General features: G+C 47.6%; 1 protein-coding gene across 1 annotated transcript in view; it reads right to left on the bottom strand.

The window, feature by feature from the left end:
- The window catches only part of LOC144114347 (uncharacterized), a 333452-nt gene that overhangs the window by 84877 nt on the left and 222338 nt on the right, over nucleotides 1–26237 (bottom strand). The window contains exon 5 of the mRNA XM_077648004.1: nucleotides 18867–18994. Coding sequence (XP_077504130.1) covers nucleotides 18867–18994 — 128 coding nt within the window. The remainder of the gene's footprint in view (nucleotides 1–18866; nucleotides 18995–26237) is intronic.

Raw genomic sequence — 26237 nt, 5'->3', positions numbered from 1 at the left:
CGATAGCGAATTGCACGAGCTTATGCACAACTTAGCGGTAACTTTTGTCGATGTCGCTGCCTCAGAAGAGCGAGCAGGTGTTGATTTCACAAAAGCATGGCCAACAGCTTTGGACAAAATTTTGAATAATGAAAAATAGTAATGTCCTGTTATGAAACTATTGAAGGCAAAGGCGTATTCTTCCGATGTGTAGCAGAATCTTTCAAAGTTTTTTCATCGCTCGCATCGAGCCGTTAAGACTACTATAGAAAACAAATGGGGAACGCTATTGATGGTAGCAAGAACATTAGTAGCAAACAAAAAAATGTAAGCCTGCCAACGGCAGATGTGCGGATATATTGATTGCTATAGTGAAATCTTACAACATATGAAAAAATTGCTTTCATAAACTTTTTCTTGTTCAAAAATGCTTTTTTTTTGTCCAGAATTGTTGGGTATGACAAGAGATTGTCTCCTAATTCGTCAGCTGTCCCTGATTCGGCGCTTAAACGTTAATAAATCCAGATTACTAAACCAAGCTATAAAAACTGCGAATGTAATACATTGCAGCAAAGCGCGGCCAAAAATGATGGTGGCTGTAGGCGGAAGTGAAAGATGGCCAATTCTATTGCAGAAGAAAATTACAGTGCTTTGAAGCCAATCGAGAAAAGAAAAAAAAGTTTGTTCGGGGTGGCACGATGAGAAACAGGGTGACGGAGAGCTCGCCACACCCCTCGACCCAAGAGTCTGCGATGCCACCTCGATTCTAATCGCCAATCCTCAGAGCGTTTTTTCTTATTTTTATGCTTAGTTGAGCGCCTCGTGTCTGTTCACTTCTTTGTTTCCCTGTGTGCAGCGTAATTCGAGAGTTTCGCCTGCGGTTTTCCTTTATGTTATTATTTTATTAAATACCGCGCTTTTATCAGCTGCGCCGTCTATCACCAGTCGGAGGCGTGGCGAGCTTCTTCTTTCAACTCGCAAGCCCAGCACCGTCTCTCGACGTCTTAGCAAGCATTCCACGGATCGAAAATGTGTTTTTCTTTAGCAAAAACGAGCAACTCATTACTTCAGGCGAGATGGCTGTATTAGCTTGCGTGATGTGTAAGCAGTTTCAATACTATTGCACAGGTGAATAGCATGCACCAGTTTTCTTTCTTTTTTTTATTCGCTTATGCAAGGTGACGGCAAAATGTGGTAGCCGAGTCCTGAACATTGTTTTTGCTTTGTTAATAATGTAATACCTCCGAAGCTCTTTCTAGTGCGCACGGCCTGAGGAAAGCTCCAAAATCGAGTTTAATTTACGAGGGCTTTTATTTTATGCGTGCTGTAGCTAAAAAAAGTACAATATATCTGCATAAAAAAAACACTTTTTTAGACAATCCTGTGAATCGTATTCGCTATCCTTCCGCAAGTCCTAGACTTCTTTCTAGGTTTCTTTTAGGCCTGAATCGCGTAAGGAGATCCATAGCGTTAGCAGTGATGCCCGGTACGTCGTTTCAGGCGTGTGCTAACGCCAAGTGCACGAATCTCAACTTGAATTCGCAAACAGCAGTTAATTGTTAATAAAATAAGCTTTCGTAGATGTGTAAAAATCACAAACAACGAAGTGCATAATTCATATCCTGCTGTTCAAACCACAGCTTACTGTGCTCGAGATGGACTAAGTAGTTCCAGTTTCACGACGAGAGCACTCATTTGCCGCGCAAAGCGGGCGTGACAGTTTTGTGCAATTATCGCAAGTTTTTTTCAACTACTTGACGTGGACCTACACAAACTCCACCCACATTTTGAGCGTTAAAAACACGCACATGCTCTGCACATGCCATTTTATATAGGCCCTGTTTGTTTGCGAGAGCAGAATAACAGTACATAGCTATTGCTGTAAACCTTGTAGACATTACTAGGGATGTGCGAATAGTGCTTTTCCGGTACCGAATCGAGTAGGAATGGAATGTTTGTGTGATTTTTCGCTAATTGTTCAAATATTTGTACAAAATGAATATTAATGCGAAACAGCGAAGCGTTAGCGGCGGTGCTAGAACTCATGACATTAAAGCTGTAACTGCGGAAAGACTCAACACTGATGTCCACTAATGAACACGTAACACGAAGCCAGTGTACTAACTCTGTGTGGGCTCGTTGTACCTCATGGAACCGGCTGGAGCATTTTATTTTCAATTCTTTTTCCCGGCTCCAACACACAATTTGTTTGCACTAACTCTGTGACCATCATGCCATACGCATAGGAAAATTACCTTCTGCTGCTGATATGGTCAGCAAATAAAGTAGCGCCACATCTCAGTTGGGGAGAGGGACGAGAGCTTGAGCCGTGGCCTCGGAGACCGGGAATTCGGCCGTGTTCGCTAAGCCTGGATGAACCCTGTCGCCCATTCTTGCAGGTGAAATGACTGAGCATTATCAACGCCGCCACACGAATGGACCGCTTCGCGATGTCAAACCCTCCTTTCAAGCCAGAACGATCGCATGTGCGGTCTCGGAGTGGGCTCTGTTTTTGAAACGGTCGTCGAAAAAAAATAATGCCTGAACTATTCGAAGTTCATGCCAATTATTCGAAAGCTACTCGAAATATTGAGAACAAATTCAATCCGTTTCGATCAATTCAACACCCACCATCTGATTCGTTCACCGAATAGGTAACAACGACATTCCACTCGCTATCGAAAATTTCCAGTAATCGCAAAGCCCTAGTTTCGTGCTGGGGTGAAATCTGGAATTCGGTTAATGTCTTGCCTCCCTTCCATGGCTCGTTGAAATTCCGTAAAGAGCACTTCGTATCTACCACACCATTATTGAGCACATTCGGGCACGACAAAGGAGCGTTAGCGTGCTCTAATGGTGTGCTTGCAGCGTGTCATAAGGGCTTCTTCCGTTGACATCTTCGTCAACCCCGAGATCAGCGGATTCTGCTCACCTGGAGAAGGCAAAACACGGGGCATCTTACGCGAGACGTGGTCGGACAAACGGAGCGACCCGACAGGAAGCGGGACTGGCAGAGAAGCACAGCGCGGTAAACGCGGGCACCGTAGGGAGCCTAAGCCTTCTCTTTCCCTCCACGCTACAGTGGTGGGAAAGGGTAAGAAAGGAGCAAAAGGAAGCGGTGCTACCGCACAGTCCGTGTGACGCAGTGTAGAAACAGCAGCAGCAGCAGTCTCACATTCGCCGGGGACAGGAAACAGCAAGCGCAAACGAGTAGCCGCCGTCCCGGAAGCAGGCTCGAATTGCCATTTGTACGGCCTCATGCTGCCAGGGCAGCGGCGGCACCAGGAACGGCGCCCAGAATACGGCCTCGGCGAGACGCCATCGCGCGCGAGCTGCGATAGCTTTTTCGTTGATGACTCGGCCCGTTAACAGCTCGAGAGCGCTGGCGGAGGCAGCGGCGGGGAGGTGAGATAGCAGCGGGGGAAAACTGCTGCCGCTGTTTATGCGAGTGACTATACCGCGGCGCACCGCTGGGCGTATCAGGGAATAAAAGGAGGAATCAATACGCTGACGCTACTGCTGCTGCGCGTTGTTGTTTTAGCGACTTATTGATCGCCCTCTGGGTTGGCTGAGCCGAAAATTTTCATAGCCGAAATTTCGATTGTGTTAAGAGCGAAAACATAATGACGAAAAGGACCTGAGTCGGTTGGAGACGCGCTTGATGGACTGCAGCACGCGAGGCCCGTCCGACTTTATAGTCACGCCGTGGTTCCTCGATTCGAACGATGATAACCCGGGGCAGCCCATCTCAGGGCGTGTTCGTGCATGGAAGACTGACACGCCACTTAAATTGCTTCCTTGTCGTTTCAGTCATCTGTCAACCGTGGTTTTTCGTCAAATTGGGCCCGATAGAAGCGAAACATATTGACGCAGCTGAAATAGCAAGCGCACAGTCATTGCACAGAATTGAAATATACGAAAAAGGGTGCTTGAAAATAAACTCGAACAGGAAGTAAACATGAACTACATGGCACATAAGTATGAAAGAAAAGCGTGTCTCCTGCATTACGCCCGGATTTTACGTGTTATGTTCAAGGCGGCGCGCCAAGAATGACAAATTGAACATCGTAAAGAGAGCAGCTTGTGCATCACTTGCCAGCGTGCTCTTCCCGGAGCGTTTTGTTCGGCGAATTAACGGAGGTCGTAAATGCACCCACAGACCTCTTCAAGAAGACTGTTCAATTCGCTCCCTACGCCGAACCAGCGTCATCGCTATATTTCTCCTCGACAGCGCGCTGCAAGGACCTCGGACACACCGCGGCGCACCAAATGCTCTCGCCTATTAATAGTAATTTTGCAGGCGCCCAGCGAATGCAGGGCGCACACAGGTGCCAAGCATATCAAATGGTATGCGCCATGTTTCATATGAATTACGGCTGTTCACCGAGTTGTGCGAATTTTTTCCTCTTTGCAACAGAACCTTGACTTTTGTTGGGCTTCACAAGATCTTCTGGCAAATAACACTTTGGGAGTCACTCGCGTTAACTCATGTCGATAGTTAAGCGACTTCCTTTTCTTCTCAGAGTTTATGGCAGCAGTTCAAGTGGCCGAAACTCTTTAACTTGATGCAAAATAGCCATTCAAGCTGTACACAAGTCGACATGTGTAAGAAAACGTACTGCTTAGAGAAACTGGGAGAACTTGTGTTTGGGTAGTTTGAGGTATGAACGGCAGGTAAGAAGTAGTGTTGTATTTGCCACCGTCACCATCATCGTAATCATCAGCCCAACTACGTCTCCTGCAGGGCACAGGCCTCTCCTCTCTCTGGTCTCCAATTATCACTGCCCTTTCGCTAAATGCGGTCGCCATATCCCCGCAAACTTCCTAATCTCATGCGCCCGCCTGACTCCCCGCCAACCCCCGCTACGTTTGCCTTTCCTTGGAATCCCCTCCATTGCCCTAAGCGCAATCACTTAACTGCTCTTAATTTACCACAAATTTCTGCGTTCTCGATGCCACAAAGGTGACTGCGAAGTGAGCTAGCACGGTGTAAACTGCCAATAAATGTTGGCGAATAAATAAAAATCTACTTTCGCTTGTGAAAGCCGCATGAAAATTGGAAGAAGTAGCCAATTATACATAAGGAGGAGTGAATAAGGAAAGAACATTGGACAGACGTTTGCGAATCTATAGTTATTTCTAAAGTTTATCCTTGTTCCGCTGCGCTGACTCACTTTGACTTGTATTCATATAGCAGTGCTTTAAGATGGATCCGCATATTTCACTACTGCTGACATACGTAGAGTCTTTGTCAAAAATATACAGCCCAAGGGGTTTGCTTCCAAGCCGTGTGGCGGGGTTCTTCAGCACAATAGACTGTCATAAGCCTGGGAGGGTTGAGGACTTAAGTTCCTCCTACCTACTTGAGATTAGGGTCGCCGAGTATCATACATGAGGAGCCGCGCTGCAGGGCTCAGAAGCAGACCCCTTGGGCTGTATACTTTTGAAAAAGACTGTAGAAGCAGCGACGCGTCATTGCACCTGGCAGTGCAGCACATTATTTCTCTTTACTGCGTGTGACATTAAGCATTGTTAATATCGCGGTACGTATTGAACGGCACGCTGGTGCTTGAGGCGCAACGTAAGGACGGTTTTCCTCATTGAATTGTGGTCCTCGTGAAAAGATTAAGGAAGTCCATGAATTGATTAGGGCTTGCGAAGTTAGGCAAAGCGACTGTTTCTACTGGCAAGTGTGGTCAAGTTGTCCTTTATTGCATGCAGACAGTTGTGTATTGCGTTACGAGATTAACGCCTTACGCTGACTCCGATGGCCGGAATGACTGTATAGTGGTTAAATGTAAATAAAACTCTTGAACGTTGCACCAAGGTCACTGAATACAATGTAGTGAGGGGTGCACTGCACTTCATTTATTGAACATATTCAACTCCATATTTTTTTTTTGCACAGTGCACGCCGTTTGTTCACTGGCGACTAAATTTTTGTCACTATCGTCTGCGTCATTATCAACATAATAAACATCATTTTTGGTGTATTATCTCTCACTGCCGTTAGACTGGATGGCTAAATCAACGACGTATCCACGCTTTTCGTCTCCCTGGCATTTGCGCCTACTCCCGAAGCAGGGCAAAGTGAATTTATCTTAGGTAAGGACCGACATCGCTCGTGCGTCCATACGAAGCACGTGATGGAACGATGCGACCTATAACACATTCGAGAATTCGAAGAGTTGCGGAAGTGGATCTCAGTCATCATCATCATCATCATCATCATCATCATGACTACGCCCACTGCAGGGAAAAGGCCTCTCCTATGTCTCTCTAATTAACCCTGTCCTTTTCCAGCTGCGGCCACCGTATCCCCGTTAACTCAATCTCAACAGCCCACCTAACTTTCTGCCGCCCGCTGCTACGCTTGCCTTCATACATACATACATACATACATACATACATACATACATACATACATACATACATACATACATACATACATACATACATACATACATACATACATACATACATACATACATACATACATACATACATACATACATACATACATACATACATACATACATACATACATACATACATACATACATACATACATACATACATACATACATACATACATACATACATACATACATACATACATACATACATACATACATACATACATACATACATACATACATACATACATACATACATACATACATACATACATACATACATACATACATACATACATACATACATACATACATACATACATACATACATACATACATACATACATACATACATACATACATACATACATACATACATACATACATACATACATACATACATACATACATACATACATACATACATACATACTGTAATGGGACCGACAGGCGCAGCGCAGCGAAGAAGCGGACGAGTTCAAGCGGGACAACGAAGAAGCAGACGAAGTGCAGCTGGGTTTTTTCGAACGACGCCTGTGAGTGTACCCGTCGTGTCGCCGGTCAACCAAAACCAACCGACCTGTGCTTCAAATAAACGCCTTGACAATACATACATACATACATACATACATACATACATACATACATACATACATACATACATACATACATACATACATACATACATACATACATACATACATACATACATACATACATACATACATGCATACATACATGCATACATGCATACATGCATACATGCATACATACATACATACATACATACATACATACATACATACATACATACATACATACATACATACATACATACAGGAATTTTATTGCAAGATATGTATATACAGTACATAGCATGTATATACAGTACATAGGAATCCACTCCGTTACCCTTAAGGACCAGCGGTTATCTTGCCTTCGCATCACATGCCCTGCCCAAGCCCATTTATTATTTCCTCTTGATATCGACTAGGATGTCAAGCTCAAACAAGGACAACCTTAATTTCTCTGGGCTCTTGTCGCCATCCTCTTCTATCAAGACCATGTCGGCTTTCCACACATTGGCCCGTTGATCCAAGTCTTTGCGTTCTACGAGCTGTATTTGTGTTCTACGCGATGGCGGCGATGGCGGCTGCAGCGTCTGGTAGATCTCTGGCTGGATCGCGGGTTGTGTTTCGTACCAAGCGTCAACCCTCCCATGTTCAGTCATTTTCCGGGTTCACCCGTGACACACACGCAGTGTGGGTTTTGTTATCGATGTATCAGTGTCTAGTGCACATGTGAACGTCACCAGGTTGGTTTTTACGGCAGCAAATACAGCACAGCAAGCGAGCGGAGCGATTTGCCGCAGGCCTATTTCCGCGTGAAAGGAAAGCCGGGACGCAATCTTCTGTAGTGTTTCCTTTGTCGTCAAGCGTAATTCACCAGCAGTGTGGTCCTTGCGATCGACGAATTAGCGTAACCTGCGGCTTTGGATGCGCTCTCATCGCTGTTTTCAGCACAGGACATCGCAGAGCGAGCGAGTGGAATGATTTGTTGTTGGACTTGTTTCCGCATAGAGTCCAAGCTGTGCAGCGGTCGAGCGCATCTGTGGTTGTTGAAGTCCCGGACAGGAGCGTAAAACGTGCCTTGATGCGAAACTTGCATCTCTAGTGCGGTTTACAAGGACTTTCAGGGGCAGGCAAGTAATAATCGTGGAATAGAAGATGTCAGAAAAAAGCCACAGCCTGTCGGAGTCCGTTCGTTCTTATCAGCCCGTGTCTCGCCCTTTCTTCATGAGCTATGTGCGAAAGCGAGTTGGACAAAATGCGAAGTTGGGAATGGTGTTACTTATGTACCCCGTCCTAGTGCATTTTGCGGTGTGATTGTCGTTTGGAAAACAGGTCGATATTATTTGTGATCGTATAACGAGGTACAAGAAGCGCACTCCGTGCTTGTCCTTTGTCGCGGGCGGTAAGTTTGTACATTATTTTTGAAATATATACAAATTTTTGTTCGCCTGGAGTGTAAAACGTGAATAAATTCCCCACTGTTTTCATTGTAGTTGACTTATATTCGTTCGTTCATTCCGTGGTATCCTGGTCAGTATGACAGGGCCTGGTTTCTCTATTTTTGTGGTCATGCCGATCTCGTTCTTTAAACTTTGCATATCAGTGACTTGACAATGACGAAAACATTCTTCCTTGATGGTAATTGGCGCTGCTTGTAAAAAAGCATTAATGGGAAATCGCAGCTGTTTCTCAGTCGGTGTAGCAACGGTAACATTTTTTCGTGACCTGCTACCCTGAGCCGGCTTCTTCAGGCTATTATTTTCATTTCGAACAAAAAACACCTGTTTACGGCGGCGGAGTACGATTTCGGTTGGAGGCAGAACGCACGTCTCAATTCTCCGAGAGGCAGAAACTTGGGAAGTACCTGCTCATCTGCATACCAACCTCTCGCATTGCGCGTTTAAAGTAGTTTTTGCTGCGGAAACAGCGCGTAACGTCTCAATAGAACAAAACAGAACTGTAGGCACGAACCCGCCTATCCGTACACTGCTCACCAAAACGGGACGGCTCATCACATTCCAAGCAATTGCGCACATTGCTTTTCAGCTCGTGGGCTGCTACATGCCAAGTTGCATAAACAGGAACGTGTCAGTGCTGCGGCCTCCGTATGAAGCACCGCTCCCTCACGTCCCTTCTCCCCTACCCTTCCGTGGTTATGGAGAGCAGCATAAACCATGGCGTTCCTGTCTTTCTCCTCAACAAACGCCCTTATTAAAACTTGCGCTGCAGTGCTCTGCGCTGCGACTAAGGGATTAAAGCTGCGATGTATGATGGCACTAGAAACCGAGCGCTTGATGGGCATGTGTTCTGGGTGACAGCGCGCAGCTCTGTTTTTGCTAGCCCTTTGTTTTTCTTCTGAACTCTATTGAGACTAGTCTGGAGACTGCGCTGATTGAACTACGGTGTACGGCCGCACACTGCAGTGAAACAACCTCCAGGCGACCATCAAAGTTGCATCGAATTCCAACGCTATAGCTCGTTGCATAACCCCGACTTCCTCGGCGACGTTGGTGATTAATAAGGCAATTAAGCGTAAAGCTATACTGCCTACCTCCTGCGGCCTCTTTGGAGAGTCTGCCGCTGATCGAACACACGGAACCTAACGGGTTAGCGATAAGTGGCGCTCAAACGCCCGAACGGCACCACCGCGGTTCGCCTGCCTCTCGCGTCCGGCGGAGTCGGCTACGCGAGTGCGCACTGTGTGATCCCTGCCACCGCTGTCTCATCTTAGCACTGCGAGATGACACGTAAGATCCTCTCACCGTTACTGCCAAGAGCTAGGGCTATCGGTAATAAAAGGTTTTTTCCGCCCCCGCCACTCACGCCGTTGACGCTTTCAGCCCACTTAACGTGCGCTCAACTCCGAACGTTCCCGTAGTCGTCATCGCCGCTCGCGTTTGCGGCGACGTTGGTGCCGTTTTCTGAGTACTGCTCCGAGCGACCAATTTTCTCTGCTACGGAGTCTGAATGAGCACACACGCGCTGTTACCTTGTAACGCCGACCGGGGTGAAACCGGCACACATTCCCTTGCACAGTTAGCGCTATGAAAAGGTTTTTGCAAAAGCGAGGCTGCTGTAAATGGTTGCGCCCAGTGAGATGGAATGGGGCCGACACCGCCGTGGCGCCAGAAGACGGGGCCCGCACAGGGGTGACAGCACTTTGATGGGGTCAGCGCATGCGAACGCGCACCCCCGTGAACTCGTGGCAGCCAAACCAGAATTGTTCTTGCGGCAGCGCCGCGGCGTTACGGAGCGCTCCTGGAACCTTTCAGGCGAGACTCGCTGAGATATGGCCGCGACCAGCGGCTTGCGCTGACAGGCGCAGCATGTGAGATATTCCAAACGTCGACGCGCGGTCACGAATCGCCACGAAGGCAGTGTTGGCGCTCCGCCTCGGAGCCACAATTACGCCACGTGGGGCGGTGAGCGATGACTGCTGCTGAAGGCCTCCGTGTCGGCGCGCCGCTGCGACCCATTAGAGCGCCGGCGGCGGATTAATTCGTGCTGGCGCGTGCGCTGTCTCGGCCGCTTTGCCGCTGGCGCGTCTTCACCAGAGCTGTGACAACAATGAGGCCGTGACACGTTTTTCAACTCCCCCACAAAGGATGACTTTGCTTCACGTGCCCCCTACACGCAACCTTGGGTGGAGTGCGCTCCAAGTTTTGCGACGAAGAGGCCACTGACCGTTGGTTGCATTTGGCCGTATTTAACTTCTGTAGCGGCGGACGTATACGGTACACGTGTGTGAAATATGCCTTATAGACCTTTCGAGGTGGGAGTCATCGGGGGAGGTGACAGCTCTGTAGATGCCAAGTTCTGCAGGCGGCTCAGGGAGCGACGGTTTCGCTGCGAGGATCAGTTTCTGTCGTCAGCCGCAGGCTCCTGAAATAATGTCATGTTGGATCGATCAGTCACCCCGTTTCCTGAAACTTCGGCCGTCCCCCTGGTTGGTGAGTACGGTGGTCTGTTCGGCGCGTCCGTCCAAGTGTTGGTAGACGCCAGACTTCATAGTTTCTCGGAGCGGTAGCGCTGATGCTTTGGCGCGTTCGCTTAATCTCGGCGGGACGTCAGCTCTGCCCTGGCCTGCGACGCATTCGCCATGCGGGCCCTCTGTGCTTCGATAAGTTCAGATGAAATCCAGGGGTCCCTCCTATATAGTTGCGCGTTGACTGCGTCATCTGAGCGCGCTGAGGTCGTTTTTATGGAAAACGCTAGTTTGCCCGAGTTTACCACAGGCTGGGGCATTTGCAAAAGTAAACATGCCAGGTAAGAATGAGGATATCCCAATTGTTCCTTCGCTCTTCCTTTTATTTGGCAGATTATTGAGAAGTCATGTTACTTTTTTTAGCAAGCAAGTGTCGGATAGAAATGACCATGGAGGGAGGAAAGAATTCAGGAGAGGCCGTTACGTCACATTTTTTGAAGCCGCACGTGAAGGCTCCACCTTGCACCCCCCCCCCCCCCCCCTCATACTTAACCTCCGTCTCAATGCACTTGCGCATGCGTAGCAGACAATGCAGCAGACGACGCCGCGGCGCCCAGCGTTACTATTGGCTGCGCCATCGGCCAAATACTGCCAGCAGTTCTTGCTAAATCGCGTGACTTCCAGCCACTTCCAGCTCGGATAGCGACGGCCTCTCCTGAGTGTTTCCCCCTCCATCGAAATGAGACAGCTTGAAATTTCGGTTTCACTTAATCGCAAGCAGCAAAAACGCAGCACAACAGAAAATCAGGACACAGAGGTAGTAAAAAAACACGTGGGTCGACACGCAGCATGGAACTCGATCCAGAAAGATTAACTTCTCTGCATTTTGCTCCAAGCGGAGAAATGATTGGCTGATAAATGAGCTGCAGGAGTGGGTAGCAAGCTGGGTTAGTTGGTACTTATCATAGCTTTTGTTTTCATGTGCATTATCCTTTGCTGGAGTGTACTTTTTTATTCGCTGAAAGGACGGAAGTGTCACGAATCTCAGCGGCGGTGAAGGGAGAGGAATCCTTTATAATGATCAAACCACGAAGGAATCTTCTCTGGGCTTGCCGATCCACTGATGCTGGTATAAAAGGACCTGAAGAGTAAAAAAAAATGTTTACCCACCGAAAATGCGATGCTAGCGCGAAATGTGTCTCATTTAATATCGGAATTTATTCGATCTGGAAGCAGAAAGCGCTTGTCGTCTACTCTTACGTAAACATGGGCAGTAGGATATCTTTGTGCAAGTACTCGAGCAACTATTGAACTCTTAACCAGAGGTCATCGCTCTTACTTTCACGAATTATTGACAAGAAAAAGGTACTCGAATAAGGAAATCCTATTCATCTTAATCACGACGCGACGGGATTGAGAAAAATCTAGCATCGCCCGCCGAGCTTCTTTAAAGACCACGACAGAAAAAGAAAGGGCGCCGGGGAGAAGAGTTGCGGTCGAATAGCGGAGTGCCGAGGGGAGCTGCCGGAGTGTTTGTTTCCCCGGCGGCTAAACTGCGCTCGCGTTAAACGAGGCACGTAAAGGCAGCAGTCGAAACAAGGCAGCGCCAATTTCACCGTGAGGCGCGCACTGCGCGCACTCCGTTTCGGCTGTTTGCGTGCGCACCCCGGCGCGGCCACGGTTGCGCGCGTACTTTATTTTGCGTCCGCTTTCGTGTCAGAGGCCCGCGGAGGAGCTAAAAAAGGGAACCGGCGTGGAACGACGAAGGAGGGGCGCTCCCTCTGCTCGAGCAAGAGGAGGTCGCAGCGGCCCTTTGGGGGCGCCCCCTTCGGTTCTTCCGCCGAAACACCAAGCGCATTCCTTTTCTTTTGTCGGGAGTCTCTTCGAATGCGCGCCGCTTTCTCGCGTGCCGTGGCGCATTTCCAGGCAGCCTCGGGTCGGGACAGAGAGGAATCCCAATGAATCGGCGTAGGACTTTGCGCCGACAGAGGCGCGCAGTTCGGCAAACGAAAGGGTCACGAGGACCGCGGCTGAAGACGGCAGACTTCGCCAGGGCTCGGCTGCGCGCGACGCCGCCGCTTGCTCGCAGCGCCCGCAGCAGGCAAATGGGTTGGGACAAGCGCAAACACGAGGAGACTGGCTGCGGAGCCCAGGGGAGCGCAGCGGAGCAGATCTCCGCCCATGATTGATCAACAAACATTGACACTGGAGGGCGACCCGTGAGAAACAACAAAGCTGGAGGGCTCATGTTTATTGCCAGGCACGTCCGCCGGGCCGCGAACGCCGGGGCCTCCGGGAAATAAAGGGGCGAAAGTGGAAGGCGCGCCCCAGCAGCAGCAGCGGGCCTGATTGTTTCGGCGCTTTTTCTTCGGGTGAACAGCCCGCGCGGACACGGTGCCGCGAAGTGCGGTCATGATTCCCCGAGTCCCGCGGGAATTCACGGCAACGACGGCTTCTGATAAAGGGAGCCTTCCCGACACTTCTGCTCGGCAGAAAGTTCGGAACTGTAGGCTAACGAGCAAATGTCGACCTGTGTAACGGCGAGACGACTGTCATGAGTTTGTGCTTGTAACACTAGGAGGCAGTCAATGACGTCGTTCTTAACCCGCTACTTTCCAAAATGTTTATCTATTCATATAGCCAGGAACCCGTATGCGTGTAGCATACGCAGGCATTACCATTACGACCAGCAGGAGCGCAACACTTGAGAGAGAGAGAGAAAGAGAGAGCTTTTCGTGCAGCCAGCAGCTCCTTGCCGGCACGTGTCCTGCACAAAGCGAAAGCAGATACTGACGTGTGCCCCGGTTCCGACAGATGGAGAGTAGCCAGTTCGTAAGCTCAGCGTTTGTTGCACAATCTATAACGGAGGTTAACGGGATGTCCCGCTTTTGCGTGACACGTGAGCGCGGTGGTCCTACTGACGTCGGCAGGAATTCTGAGTTTGCGAAAGTTGCGCTCCATGATATATTACCGGAGACCAGCGCTCTCTAATTTCGGTTGATGGGTGCAACGAGTAGATTAGCGTGTAGATTTACTTACAGGATTAGAGGACGGCAGCGCCAGTCAAGCTACGAGTCGTTAAGCCGCAGCGCGAACAACACTCAACCTGGCCGTCCGAACGGAAAGTGCGTGCAATTAACTTTTTTTATTGTTTTTGTTTCTGAACTTCTCTGTTTTTAATAAATTTTATTCTCCCCCACCGCATGATTTCACTGAGTACCTTAGCCAAAGCTACTGAGATATTTTTGGAGCGGTTGTCAGCGACGAAGGGCCAAGAGAATAGAAAGGGAAAAGAAACAAGTTCTCAGCATAGCAACCACGACGGACCAGGTAAAGAGAATGTTTTCGACAGCACGCAGGAAACAGCGAAGAGTAATTCACACGCGAGCAACACGACCTTGCGGCGCGCATAATGATATGAACGTTGCGTGTATTGTTAATGCCAGATGGTGAATGCAGGAGATGTCGAAACCCTCACGCAAACTCTCCCAGAAATCTTCCTTCGCAGTGGAGCACTTGTTCTGTTGAGCTACAGGGTGGTGTTTCGCTATTTCTTGCCGGAGCCATTACGCTGTGGTATCATGCAAGAATCAACAGCGTCAATTTAAAGAAGCTGTGCGCTGATGTTCAAAAATAAAATTTCGTGCGCCATAACTTGAGCTCCACCCCATCAATACATTTATTTTATGTGACGCGATTGCATTCGCGCGCAAGTGTTTATCAAATAATTTAGGAAGCTTTATGGCTGTCTAGAACACCCTGTACATGTAAGAAAGAATGGGCTGGCGCGCAAAATGCCAGAAGTGAGTGATTACCTGCAATCCGACAGCATATATGAGGAAAATAGTTGCTGAAGAATTGTTCAGCTGTTCAAACATGCTATTTCTTATTCCAAGAAACGCAAGGAGAAAGGCGTGAAAAATATCTGACGCCTTCTAGTCGCCCGCCTCTGCGAAGCCAGTTGCTCGCCGGTTTGACGTGGCGTCGCGCACCCAAAAGGAAAGGAAAAGCGGTCCACGCGAGGCTGGAGCGGCTTGCAGCCTCTAGCATTCCGCCCGCACAAACAGGGCAGAAATTTAATCTCGCAGGCCGTCCTAATGCCGTCTCTCATTTTTCTTCCAAAATGTCGATTCGGTGCTGCTGCTTTCCCTTCACGCATGTCCACGCCTCCCGTCGTTTCGGTTCTTGCTTCTTTGCTTCGATGCGATGCTCGAGTTTCGGAAGCGTTATTAGCAGCGTATTTTGACAAGTCGCGGAGATCGCTATACTCCTCTCGATGGGCACGTTATTGGAAACAGCATAAGAATTTGAGCAAAGCAAGATTTAGTTGTTCGGCTGTGCGGAAGCTGGCGAGCAATGATCGCAAGTCTAAGAGGCGGTTCGTCAGCAAGAGGTACGGCAATGCCCGCTACATGACACACAGATTAATACCAAGGAATTACAACTAATGTCTGAATGATAGTGCATAGTAGCGCCTACTATCTCAAAAGGGGACTGCTACACGAAAGAGACGGGCGTATTGCTCGATACTGTCGTTTCATCCACGCATTTGATCACATGCGCGTTCATGGGCCGCTTATGCGCTCACGTACTTGTATGCTGGTTGAATGTGAGCAATACATCCTTACCTGGGAGTAGTATCCACGTAAATACCGAACGCGAGGCCGGTAGCGACAACTCAGACCACATCAATTAGAGAAACATGCCTCGCTTGCACACTCAATGGCTGAGAAGTTTTTCCCGTGATTTCAAGGTTACGGGTTCGACATCCTGCGGCGGACCTATTTTACAAAAATCGAGGGGAAAAAACGCGCCGGTGGACCAAAAAACTCGCGTGCGGCGAATAACCCTCCACGTTAGAGAAAATCGGTCGCGCAGCCATGTACTGCGCCGTTTCTGGCAGATTAAAGTGCTGCATCGGGACAAAAGTGCGCGTTAAATTGAATTTTGGAAGTTAAAAAGATAAATGACAACCGAAGCAGCAAAAACTTGTTGCAGTTGATTTGGCATAATCCCCTCATCTACACAGGAGTTAAATTTTTGAGCAAACCCCCTCACATCTGCAAAATAATACGCAAGTGCGAAAAAAATATTTCGTAATCCTATGGGTCTTCCGAACTGGCGTTGGCGCAATGTGCTTAGTAACGAATGTCTCCAGTTGCAATTGAAGCTTATTTGCAGGCTCTACATTTATGAAGATTTTTGGGGAGCAGGTGCTAGCTCCTGTGTGTATTCATTTTACCTTTCTCAGTTTTTGAAGCAGAAAAGTAACGACGGATGGCGAGGAAAAAAATTCGTCTCGCCTCACTACTTGTAAAGCTTCGCTGCCTCTACATGGCTACAGTGAGCAGGGCCGTAAAAACGTGTCACTTTGATTTATCAAATACGATTGGTAAAATATTGATATGCAAATAAGCACAAAATAAGCATATGCAATATTTCGCCTGATAATGTAGCAAGAAGCCGCCGCGGTGGTTCAGTGGTTATGGTGCTCGGCTGCTGACCCGAAAGACACGGGATCGATCCCGACCGTGGCTGTCACATTTTGACGGAGGCGTAATGCTAGAGGCCCGCGTACTTTGCGATGTCAGTGGGCAATAAAGAACGCCAGGTGGTCGAAATTATTCGGAGCCCCTCACTGCGGTGTCCCGTATAGCCTAAGCCGCTCTGTGGAATTGAACCGCATAAACCAACCGATAAGTAGGAATAAAAATGATTAAGTATTCGAACCAGTTAATATTACAGAAACAAATATCCAAAAAAGTTCTGAGCGATGCTATCACAAGGATTTGCCTATCCCTGGATAATAATTTTTGAACCGGTGTTCTTTATGACAGTTTTAAACGGCTTCCGCAAGCAATTCACAAGTAAAGTATTTCCTAAACTGGATATGTGGTGAAGGTCTGATCTGGTGGCGTGCTAGCGCGAATTAAATGTTTTGCACAGATGGATGCTCCGACTCATTATCACTAACGTTCATGCCAAGCCACACCCTTTTCTTTCAGCAAATTTTCTTTGAAGGCAGTTAACGTAGCGCTCGGCACACGGCCCGATACAGATACGTATGTGCCGTAAAGTACTGAATACCAGCGATATCGTGCGGTGCGATTGCCCACGGCAGCACTTTCGTGCTGAAGCACTGCCTTCGGTGTTATCGGTTATATATGCACTGGTTTGACTCTCACTCGTACCACAAATTAGCTGAGGGCATACAGAGGGAAAAATTCATGTGAAAAACGACCAACTGCGTGTTCCGCACCGTCCAAAGCCGTTGCGACTAGGAAGGCAAAAAATTACGATGAAATCCTATGAGTCTAATTGTACTTTCTTACATCCGGATCATTTTCTTGCGAAAGCAACACTACGCCAGCCAGGCAGCCAGCTCGGCTCGTCGCGTGGTCGCACTTCAGCCGTATGCCGCGGCGTTGCCAGCAACGCAGCAGCCACGCTCCAACAGATGGCGCCGCCGTCGATGCCGCTGCCACCACCGCTCGCTCCACCAGATGTGCTTCGTTGTGGTAGAGGGAGAGGAGGTGTCGCCTCGCGGGGGGTATGTATATATGCGCTTCGCCTCAGTGTATAGTAGTCCTTAAGGAGAACGCGAAAAAGACGCAACAACGACAGAACGAAGCGAGGAAGAGGCAACGCACTCAAGAGACGCCAGAAGAGCGCGCCGCACGACTCGAGAAGCGTCGTAACGTAGATGCGATTAGAAGAAATCGTGCCACGCCCCGGAGTGACTCTTCAACTGCGGAAGAGACCGCTTTGAATTCTCGAGAGCGTCGGAATGAGACGCTGCGTAGGCGACGTGCCGAGGAAACGAAGCTTTCGCAATTCAACTAGGATTAACCAGAGCTAAACCACAACAATTTTTTAACCAAATGTTATTGCTAGATTTCGCGTGTTCAGCCCGAAACACGCAAAGAGCGTCTTCTAGAGAAGCATTTTGCCCTCTGCACTTTATAGATTCCCGTGAAACGGGCGTTAAATAAATACAGTCCGTTGGCGCATGATAGCCTTAGATGCTTATGCGCCAATAAACCCAACACAACACAAATCGAGTCCGGACAGATGGTAAGAACATGGGTTACTACGCAAATTACTAGCTTTGGCAGAAGAAATCGCACCACCCTATCTCCCCACCTTCAGTCGTCTCGCGTACCCATTCGTCTGAGCTGTGTTTCTGGTGCAAGGCGCCGACACTGAGCCACCGGTGGTGCCTGCTGTGGCTTCCGTCTTTAACTAATCATAAGATTCGTGCTGCCATCTTGCATTATTATCCCGTTGACATCCCACCCATCTTTGTGCAATGCACCGCTAAACGCATATAAGGAAAATTATGATGGTGGTAAGGACAATTAACTCGCGCAGTGTCGACGATACGGACGAGTTATCGCGCAAAAAACAAACAGGCTGATATTTTCGACCCTTCTTTACGCAGGACACCAAACAGAAATGAGCCATACGGTGGGAATGTAGTGGCTGGTAATTTTCGCATTTGAAAGATATGAGCTGTATTTGGGGCACAATAATCACGTTTTCAATTTTCGCTTGTGCACACAACGCTACTATTCTTTATCGTTAAGTAAATTGTCTTTTTTCCGCAGTTTATGTTTAGGCATGTTAAGTATGATTCCGTGAGAACAGTGCGTCCGCAGAGCGCGTACAGTGCCACCACTACGAACTAGGGCATCACGTGTCACTTTTACCTGCGATTAAAGTTCGTGCAATAGTAACATCTTTTTAGTGTACCTTGTATTGTAAACCTTTCTGCGATCTTTCATTCATAGCTAGAGTGAACATATGAATACGGCGCTCACTGTAAATACTAATCGGCTTCTTCTTCAAATGCTGACTATCGTTGGCACCGTAAATATATTGTGAATATGTAAAAAAATCTCACCGTTCTTGTTTCATCCTTTTTTATTATTCAGATTACGGAATCAAGAAAAAAGAATGCACATGAGGTCCTACCTGCAAGATGGGTGTTGTGTCTTCAGGAGCCTCGAAGAGGAGAGTCAGCTTCGGGCACTCGAGCTGCTTTTTGTCCAAGTCACTGCTTTGAATGACAGCGTAGTGCGCTCGGTAGAGGATGAAACATTCTGAAAAACAAAGAAACAAACATCAAACGGCAGCTCGTCCATGCTTTCGTTTTCAAGTACGTGCTGAACAAAATTGCAAGGCCGCACGCATATACTTAAAATATTAATGTATCGGGACACAAATTCACTAACATGCATCAGCTCAATGAATCAAAACAACGGCGTGAGCTGTTGTGCCGAACACTATCATTGGAAATCCTGTTATAAATATAACTGCAAGGATTTTTTTTGTAGAAAGATACAAGCGTTACGCTGCTTGCTGTTCAAGAACGCAGAAAACTGATACAGGGAGTTTTACGTCAGCACGAGACTTATAAAGCAGAGATAAAAGCAGAGATACAGCGGTAGTAAGGACAATGAAAATTACGAGGTTTGTTAAGACAATGGAAAATTAAAATGGCAATATTTGCGCACAGAGCCACTGTTTTGTACCAGGAGCAAAACAGGATCCACAAAAAAGTAAAAAATAAAAATAAATTTCTCGATTCGGTACAACTAATGTGCTGAACTCAAACCAAATTTTGTTAACGTTAAGAATGGGATGCCAGTATTTCATACAAGCCTGTTTTCTTTTTCTTTTTCTGATGCAGAAAAAGTGGAAAGATAAAACAAGTGACAGATCATACACATTTTAAACATTTGGCGGACACTTAAGCTCCGCCTTTATGGGTGTGACGCGATAGCGTTAACGGGTTCCGTCAATCACTCCATATGTTCTCATTAGCATATTACCCGATCACCTGCACTACCATTGCTAGCAGATCACATGACACAATAATGTCACGTGAAAAAAGCGTACACACACCCCTCTTGGACATGGACTTTGCTACTCCCTTAACTAGTGCCTCTCTAATCACACACATACTTATCAGCATACAGTAGTCGTCATCATAATCATTATCAGCCTGACTACGACCGCTGCAGGGCTAAGGCCTCTCCCTAATAACCCTGTTCTTTGCCAGCGGCGGCCACTGCTTTCCCGCAAATTTCTTACTCTCACCCGCCCACCTAACTTTCTGCCGCCCCCTGCTACGCTTTCCTTCTATTGGAATCCACTCCGTTACCATTAAGGACCAGCGGTTACCTTGCCTTCGCATTACATGCCCTGCCCAAGCCCATTTCTTCCTCTTGATTTCGACTACAATGTCATTAACCCGCATTTGTTCCCTCACCCACTCTGCCCGCTTCCGGTCTCTTAACGTTACACCTATTTTTTTTTTCCATGGCTCGCTGCGTTGCCCTTAACTTGAGCTGTGAAAGACTACACGACATACATGTGAAACACCGCTTTTACCAAGCAGTGCGAAAGTGCTTGAATGGCCTAGCAGTAGCGCATCTGAGTTACATTCCAGGGTGGAATTCCTCACTAGTTACCCCGATTTTATTTTCATCGCTATTCATTTCCCCTATATACTTACATGTCGTAATGATGTTTGAGTGATGTAGCGACCTTGCAATCACAAAATATGCAGTCTTTTAATCACTTTTCAGTCCCGCCGCTCCACGTATGACATTATATAGTATAAAAACAGCAAGAAGAGACGGGACAGAGGCAGGCGACAACATAGAGCGGTACTAACAACTGAACATTTATGGAAATAACACCGTGGCTTATATAGATAAATCGGGCATGCAATCTGGCAGGAAATCGAAAAGTCAGGGTGAAGACATGAGAAAGCAATTCCATGGCAAACACGACAGCATTCGGCCCGTGGAAGACATGGAAAGAAATCGGGGCAATGATGACACAAGCAGCATGCACAAAAAGAGAAGAATTCTAGAGACCCATGTGCTGCGCGATGACCGTGCACGTTAAAGAATCCCAGGTGGTCAAAATCTCCGGAGCCCTTCACTACGGCGTCCCTCATAGCCTGAGTCGCTTTGGGATATGAAACCCTCTATAAACCATAAAAATTAAGCCAGAACTGTTGAAATTCTCTCTTTATTTACAGAATAGAAATACAAGGTGAGGCTTTGTGATTGTGTGAACATAGTGAGTGCACTATGCTTCAAAAACGCTTTGAGAAAATCTTGCCACCACTGCATGCTCCGTAGTTTCCATGAACAAGTCAACCGGCTGCGCGCCACGAGGTACTCAGTTCCACTTCAGGTCTCGGTAGCAGAGCGCATCCTTAAGAGCCTTACCGCTCGGGACGGAAACGCACAGACGACTAGAGAAAGGAAGAATGTGGCTGCGCTTCCTTGCGTGCACAGCGTTTCGCACAACTTAAAATAGATAGCGCAGAAAGCTGAAGTGAGAGACGTGTTTACGGCCTTTCATAAATTAAACACGCTTTGCAAGCTCGCAATGCCCTACCGTTCGTTCAAACATATATGCGGCATTAAACACCGAACAGCGTACGTTGACTGTGTGTACTGTGTTGTTTACTGCATCCCTCTGTCTGGCGGCAAAAAATGTGCTGGCCAAACAGGCTACTGTCTCCACGATAGCACAACAATAATGTTGAAAATTCTTCCGGAAGTAACCTAGCCATTCACTGCAGTAAGTGCTGTAATTGCAGTCTATAGCTAAATCAGTGCCATATCATCGGACTAAGTCAAGATTAACTGACCCGGGAGATTATCGAAGCACAGAGAATAGTACCCCTGGAAAGTACTTGTGTTAGCACACCTTATTTCATTATCGAAAAAAGGAACTAGTATTCCTGAGTATATCAACGTAATCCTGCGGATGGTTACTGGTTCTGTTCTCGGCAGCTACGCACTGTTATCGCGCAAATGCACTGTCACTGACGTGGGAGCATTGAGAACATGTATAAAGCACCTGAGGTTTTACAAAATAAACGCGTTGGAAGTAGCACTCGTCCCTGTCTGTTCTTCCTTCATCCGTGTTGCTTGAGCGCTTTGAAAAATTTCATACTTGCATTAACTAGCCCACTCCACAACACTCCTGAACAAAAGAACGCCGCCTCAGCGGACAGTTCTCCTCTGCCGTGCTTCTGTGCGCTGTGTTTCGTCCCCGGGCTTTGTGTTCCTAATATGAATTCGTACCAAGACACCCAACTCGAAGGATTTTATTTTATATATTTTCTGTACTCGTTTAAACTACAAGTCAAGTGGCAGCGAGTCTAAATATATATAAGAGGAATAAATTCACTAGTGTCAATATACCATTCTATTAGGCTGCTGTCATCGCAATCACGGAATTTTCAGTGCTCTCCAACAGCGAAGTACGACGCTAAACCTTAAACATACAAGTTGCTGTGAACTGAGCTGTCTTGTTCGAAGCCGCCCCCCCCCCCCCCCTTTGTCTGAACACGCCTGCTGTCATTTTTCCAACATGTTGCTAGGTGTAATCGACATTTCTCGAAACTTTTCTTTAAATGACAGGCTTAGCCAGGAGAAGACTAGTGAAGACGACAGGAAACCTGTAAATGCGTGCCCGTGTTTGCTTCAGAATGGCTTTCATTCAACTTTTTAGTTTTTTTTTTGGTATGGCGTTAATGTTCCGAAACCGGACGCGGGCTATGAGAGACGCCGCACTGGAGACCTGCAGACACTTTTTTTTTCCATCTGGGATTCAAGTTTCGCATCCATCACAATACGGCCACAACGGCAGGGATTCCGTCCCGTGGGTAGCGCACTCAGCATCCGAACGCCATAGACACCGAGGCCCCGCGGCGGGCGCTGTTGTTCTCGGGGTTTATGCTGGTTGCTTTGCATGAAAAAATGAATTTGTGTCCATTTTTTTTGTTTTAGGTGGCTAATGTTGTGTTTTCAAAATTTTTATTTCTCCTTAACTGTTAGTTACCATTTCTGCAGGTGCTGTTTAAGCCACACTCTGCATAAGACGTACTAGAGGGCCTTTCTTCCTTGTATTTTCATTTTTGTTGTCGCCAAAAATACACCTAAAACCAACGCCCTTCTTTTCGCGCCTGTAAAGCGTGCTTCACCTTTCTAACGGTAACTTAGCGGCGGAGCCACTTAAAACTACGCACACCTTCACCTCAGGAGGAAGCTACTTTCACAGCATGAAATATTAACGATAGAACTGCGCATTCTGCCGGCATAATTTTTGAGTTTTTTATTGCTTATGTTAGGTCGGCAAAATTTTCGCAGCTGAGGGATGATGTAGCATGCGCGTGTGATAAAAAGGAGTTTCGGCGGGGCCACAGAAACCGCCGATCCATTATTATTTTAGATACAGGATATGGGCAGTTCCTTCCGCGAATGTATAGGCGTCACGTTCTAGAAAATATGAGACATACATTGGTCTCAGAAAGCCGTAGTGCATTCGACGTTATCGCTGCAATAGGAGGTGGTAAAAAGATGGTCACGAAGTAAGTGACTGCTGTATGCCGAGCTGATTATATTATTCACTAATAATGACGTTGTTTACAGTGCCCAAAATTTGCCACAGCATCTTATAACAAGGATACGTAGCTGAGTCGATGGCCTCCCGTTTTTGGTATCCGTATATGAAGTTGCTGGCGCATGAACTCAGAGTAACAGATGGAATTTACATTATGTCGGGCGGGGCAAGTTCAGTCTATACGTTTTAAATGAACGTTCGCAAGATTGTGTATGGGCATTTTCCAAACTTAATTCTAGCTCAGTTACATTCACTTGATCCCTTCTTAAGCCTGTTTTACGCACATTTTTTGACGTTGAATGAAAACAATAAAAAAGTTCTCTTGCGAAGACAGACTGAACTTCCGATGCGGTATCATACTCTTTTCGGCGTTTTAATTTCTAATTCCACTGAGTTAGACTTCACTGCCCTCTGAGTGCTCTCTCCGCAAACCTGCTGTCTGCAGGTTTCTCCCGGTTTTGTCACCGAGACCTCATGCCAGTTACTTGCGATGCCACTGGGTAACTGTAGACTGGTCGCGATGCTACTGAAAAATACGGTCCTAACATCTAAACGGGTTGTTAATTCTTCTACGCAGTAAGCGACGCGGTGCATAATTATTCGCCACTAGCGCTATTAGTTCGATCACCGCCGTCACTGAAACCACATTTCCTAGTTGGAAGCATTGCGCCATTGACTGGAGGCCAAGCAGACGTGAAGAAACCCTTTCGCTCCGACGTGTGCTTTGATAAGGCCGTAGAGGTTCTTAATATGACATAAATAGAACGCAGGGTGTGCTGCACTTCATCTACCGCGGTGAGGCACAGGAATGATGGGAAGATGATGTTTCGTATTTGGCTTGGCTATGGTTGTGCATAAAAATTGGATTCAGCCTGAACAATACGACTCATCAATCGGCAAATCTCGAATAAATTCTGTGAAAGTTTCCATACCAACCTGGTACCTTCTTGAAAAACACACTATTAAATTAATTTCCTTTGCGCGCAGAGAAGAAATCACGACGTAGCTCAGGCGCATAACAGGCATCAGAGGCGGAATCCACGTTTTTGGCCAAACACTAGCCAAATCAAATAAGAGACCGCATGACGGTGGCGCCAGCTTTGCGTCTAGGCAACATTGAGAAACTATGTATTCATCCACGAGCAGCTGCGTTTCTTGGGCGCCCATTCGGTGCTGGCGTGCGCGCGAGCCGTCTCGAATGGCGAGCGCGCATTCGGCGTCCGTGATTGCGTGCCGTGGGCGACGGCGCGCGCAGCTAGGGGCGCTGGCGGGCGGTCGCCGGAAGCGCCGCGCGATGACGGATCACCTTTCGCCTCGTCATCGACCACCGCTGCCGAGACAGATCCATGGATGGCGAGGCTAAACGCTGCACAGCACCGCAGCCCCTCCCTCGCGCTTCCAGTGGTGTGGCAAAGCGCCGCACATCGGCGGCGGTGGCGGCTGCGGCGCACCAGGGAGAGGCAGGATCGCTCAGTGCCGAGTAACTACGAAGGGTTTGCGGGGTGCCCCTGGCAAGCGCAAATGCATCACGGCCGCCATGACGCCCGCCGCAGTCCGGTGAAGGGTGCAGTCCTTGATCGCTCCTATGGTCCTTCCTTTCGCTCAGTTCGGCTGCCGGCACTGTCCGCACGCATAAATGTTAATGTCCCGCTTTCGTTTTCAGTACACGCTGAACTGAGGACAAAGGCATACGTGGTTCTTGATACATTACACATCGAAACACGTGTTTCCTGGTGTACGTGTACTTCGTCTCCGGTTAATAGCTAAGTTGTGCAGCATGCACACCAATCCATGGGTCCCGTTTACCCCTCCTTGTTTCCACGCCCTTTAGTGTCACTGTTCAAGGACGCAATTTTTCTTGGTATTTAGTTGTCGAACATGTAATTCGTGCAATACTGTGTGTGCTGCTGTGATTGGGTCATCTTATTTGTATTCGCTATGCCAGATCAGTCGGCCAGTATGCGTCGTCTTGAAAGTGTTTCAGTGCGTATTGTAGACGTCAACGATGTTTGCACCCATTTTTCGCAAACGGCATGTGCTAGAAACTTGTCGTTAGTTCTTTTTTTGCTTTCTAAACGCTATGTCTTTGTCTTCTTGACAAAGAAGCATCGCTTTAGAGTTGCTACTGTTATTACCTGAAGGAGGCAATTGCCCGTCCTTGTGCCAGTACCCGCACTTTTTGCTTAAAGATCTGATCTACTAGTGCTCAGTGCATGAGAATAGTTGTCCAACTTCAAATAAACCGAGAAGACAAATACTGATGCGGATATTTCCCGCTGCGTTTTAACAGCAGGCGCGTATAAAACCGCGCAGGCCAGAGCTATGGCAGCCAGGCTGCGCAAGTTTTCCAGGATTCTTCAAATACAGACAAGTATGTGTTTCTTACTTGAAATGTATACAGAAGTAGAAAACAAAACAAAATGCACAGCAAATCATAGGATATGATGCGACAAATATGCGTTAGCAGTATCGGTTGTGAATTCTGATTTCACATAGATCGCCTTCCCATTGCGGCTTTGAGTTGGATTTCGCCGTTTTCGATCCAGTGCTGCGCGGGTTTCAGGGGGAGGAAATACGTGGATGGTGGAACCTTGTAGAGGTCCTCTCTCGCTGTCTCTCTCTCTCTCACACACACACACACACACACGCACACACACACACACGCACACGCACAGAGAGAGAGAGAGAGAGAGATTTTCTGAGGACAGAATGGGTTCCACTGCTAACGCAGTAATACAGGTAGAAGGTTTGAGGGTTGAACTTCACGGTCCTAAGAACGCGCTCCGATGCTGCTGTTTGAAATCGATCTGACGTGTTTATTGTGCCCCAAAAAAGTTGGCAAATTAATACCACTAATGCGTACGTGTAGTATTCTTCACTGTGTCGCATGTCGTGGTGTCTGTTATATCT

This window comes from Amblyomma americanum, chromosome 1 (genome assembly GCF_052857255.1).
Source record: "Amblyomma americanum isolate KBUSLIRL-KWMA chromosome 1, ASM5285725v1, whole genome shotgun sequence".
Taxonomy (NCBI): Eukaryota; Metazoa; Arthropoda; class Arachnida; order Ixodida; family Ixodidae; genus Amblyomma; species Amblyomma americanum.
Note: the sequence above shows the minus strand (reverse complement) of the source record. Positions and strands in the feature narration are given on the sequence as shown.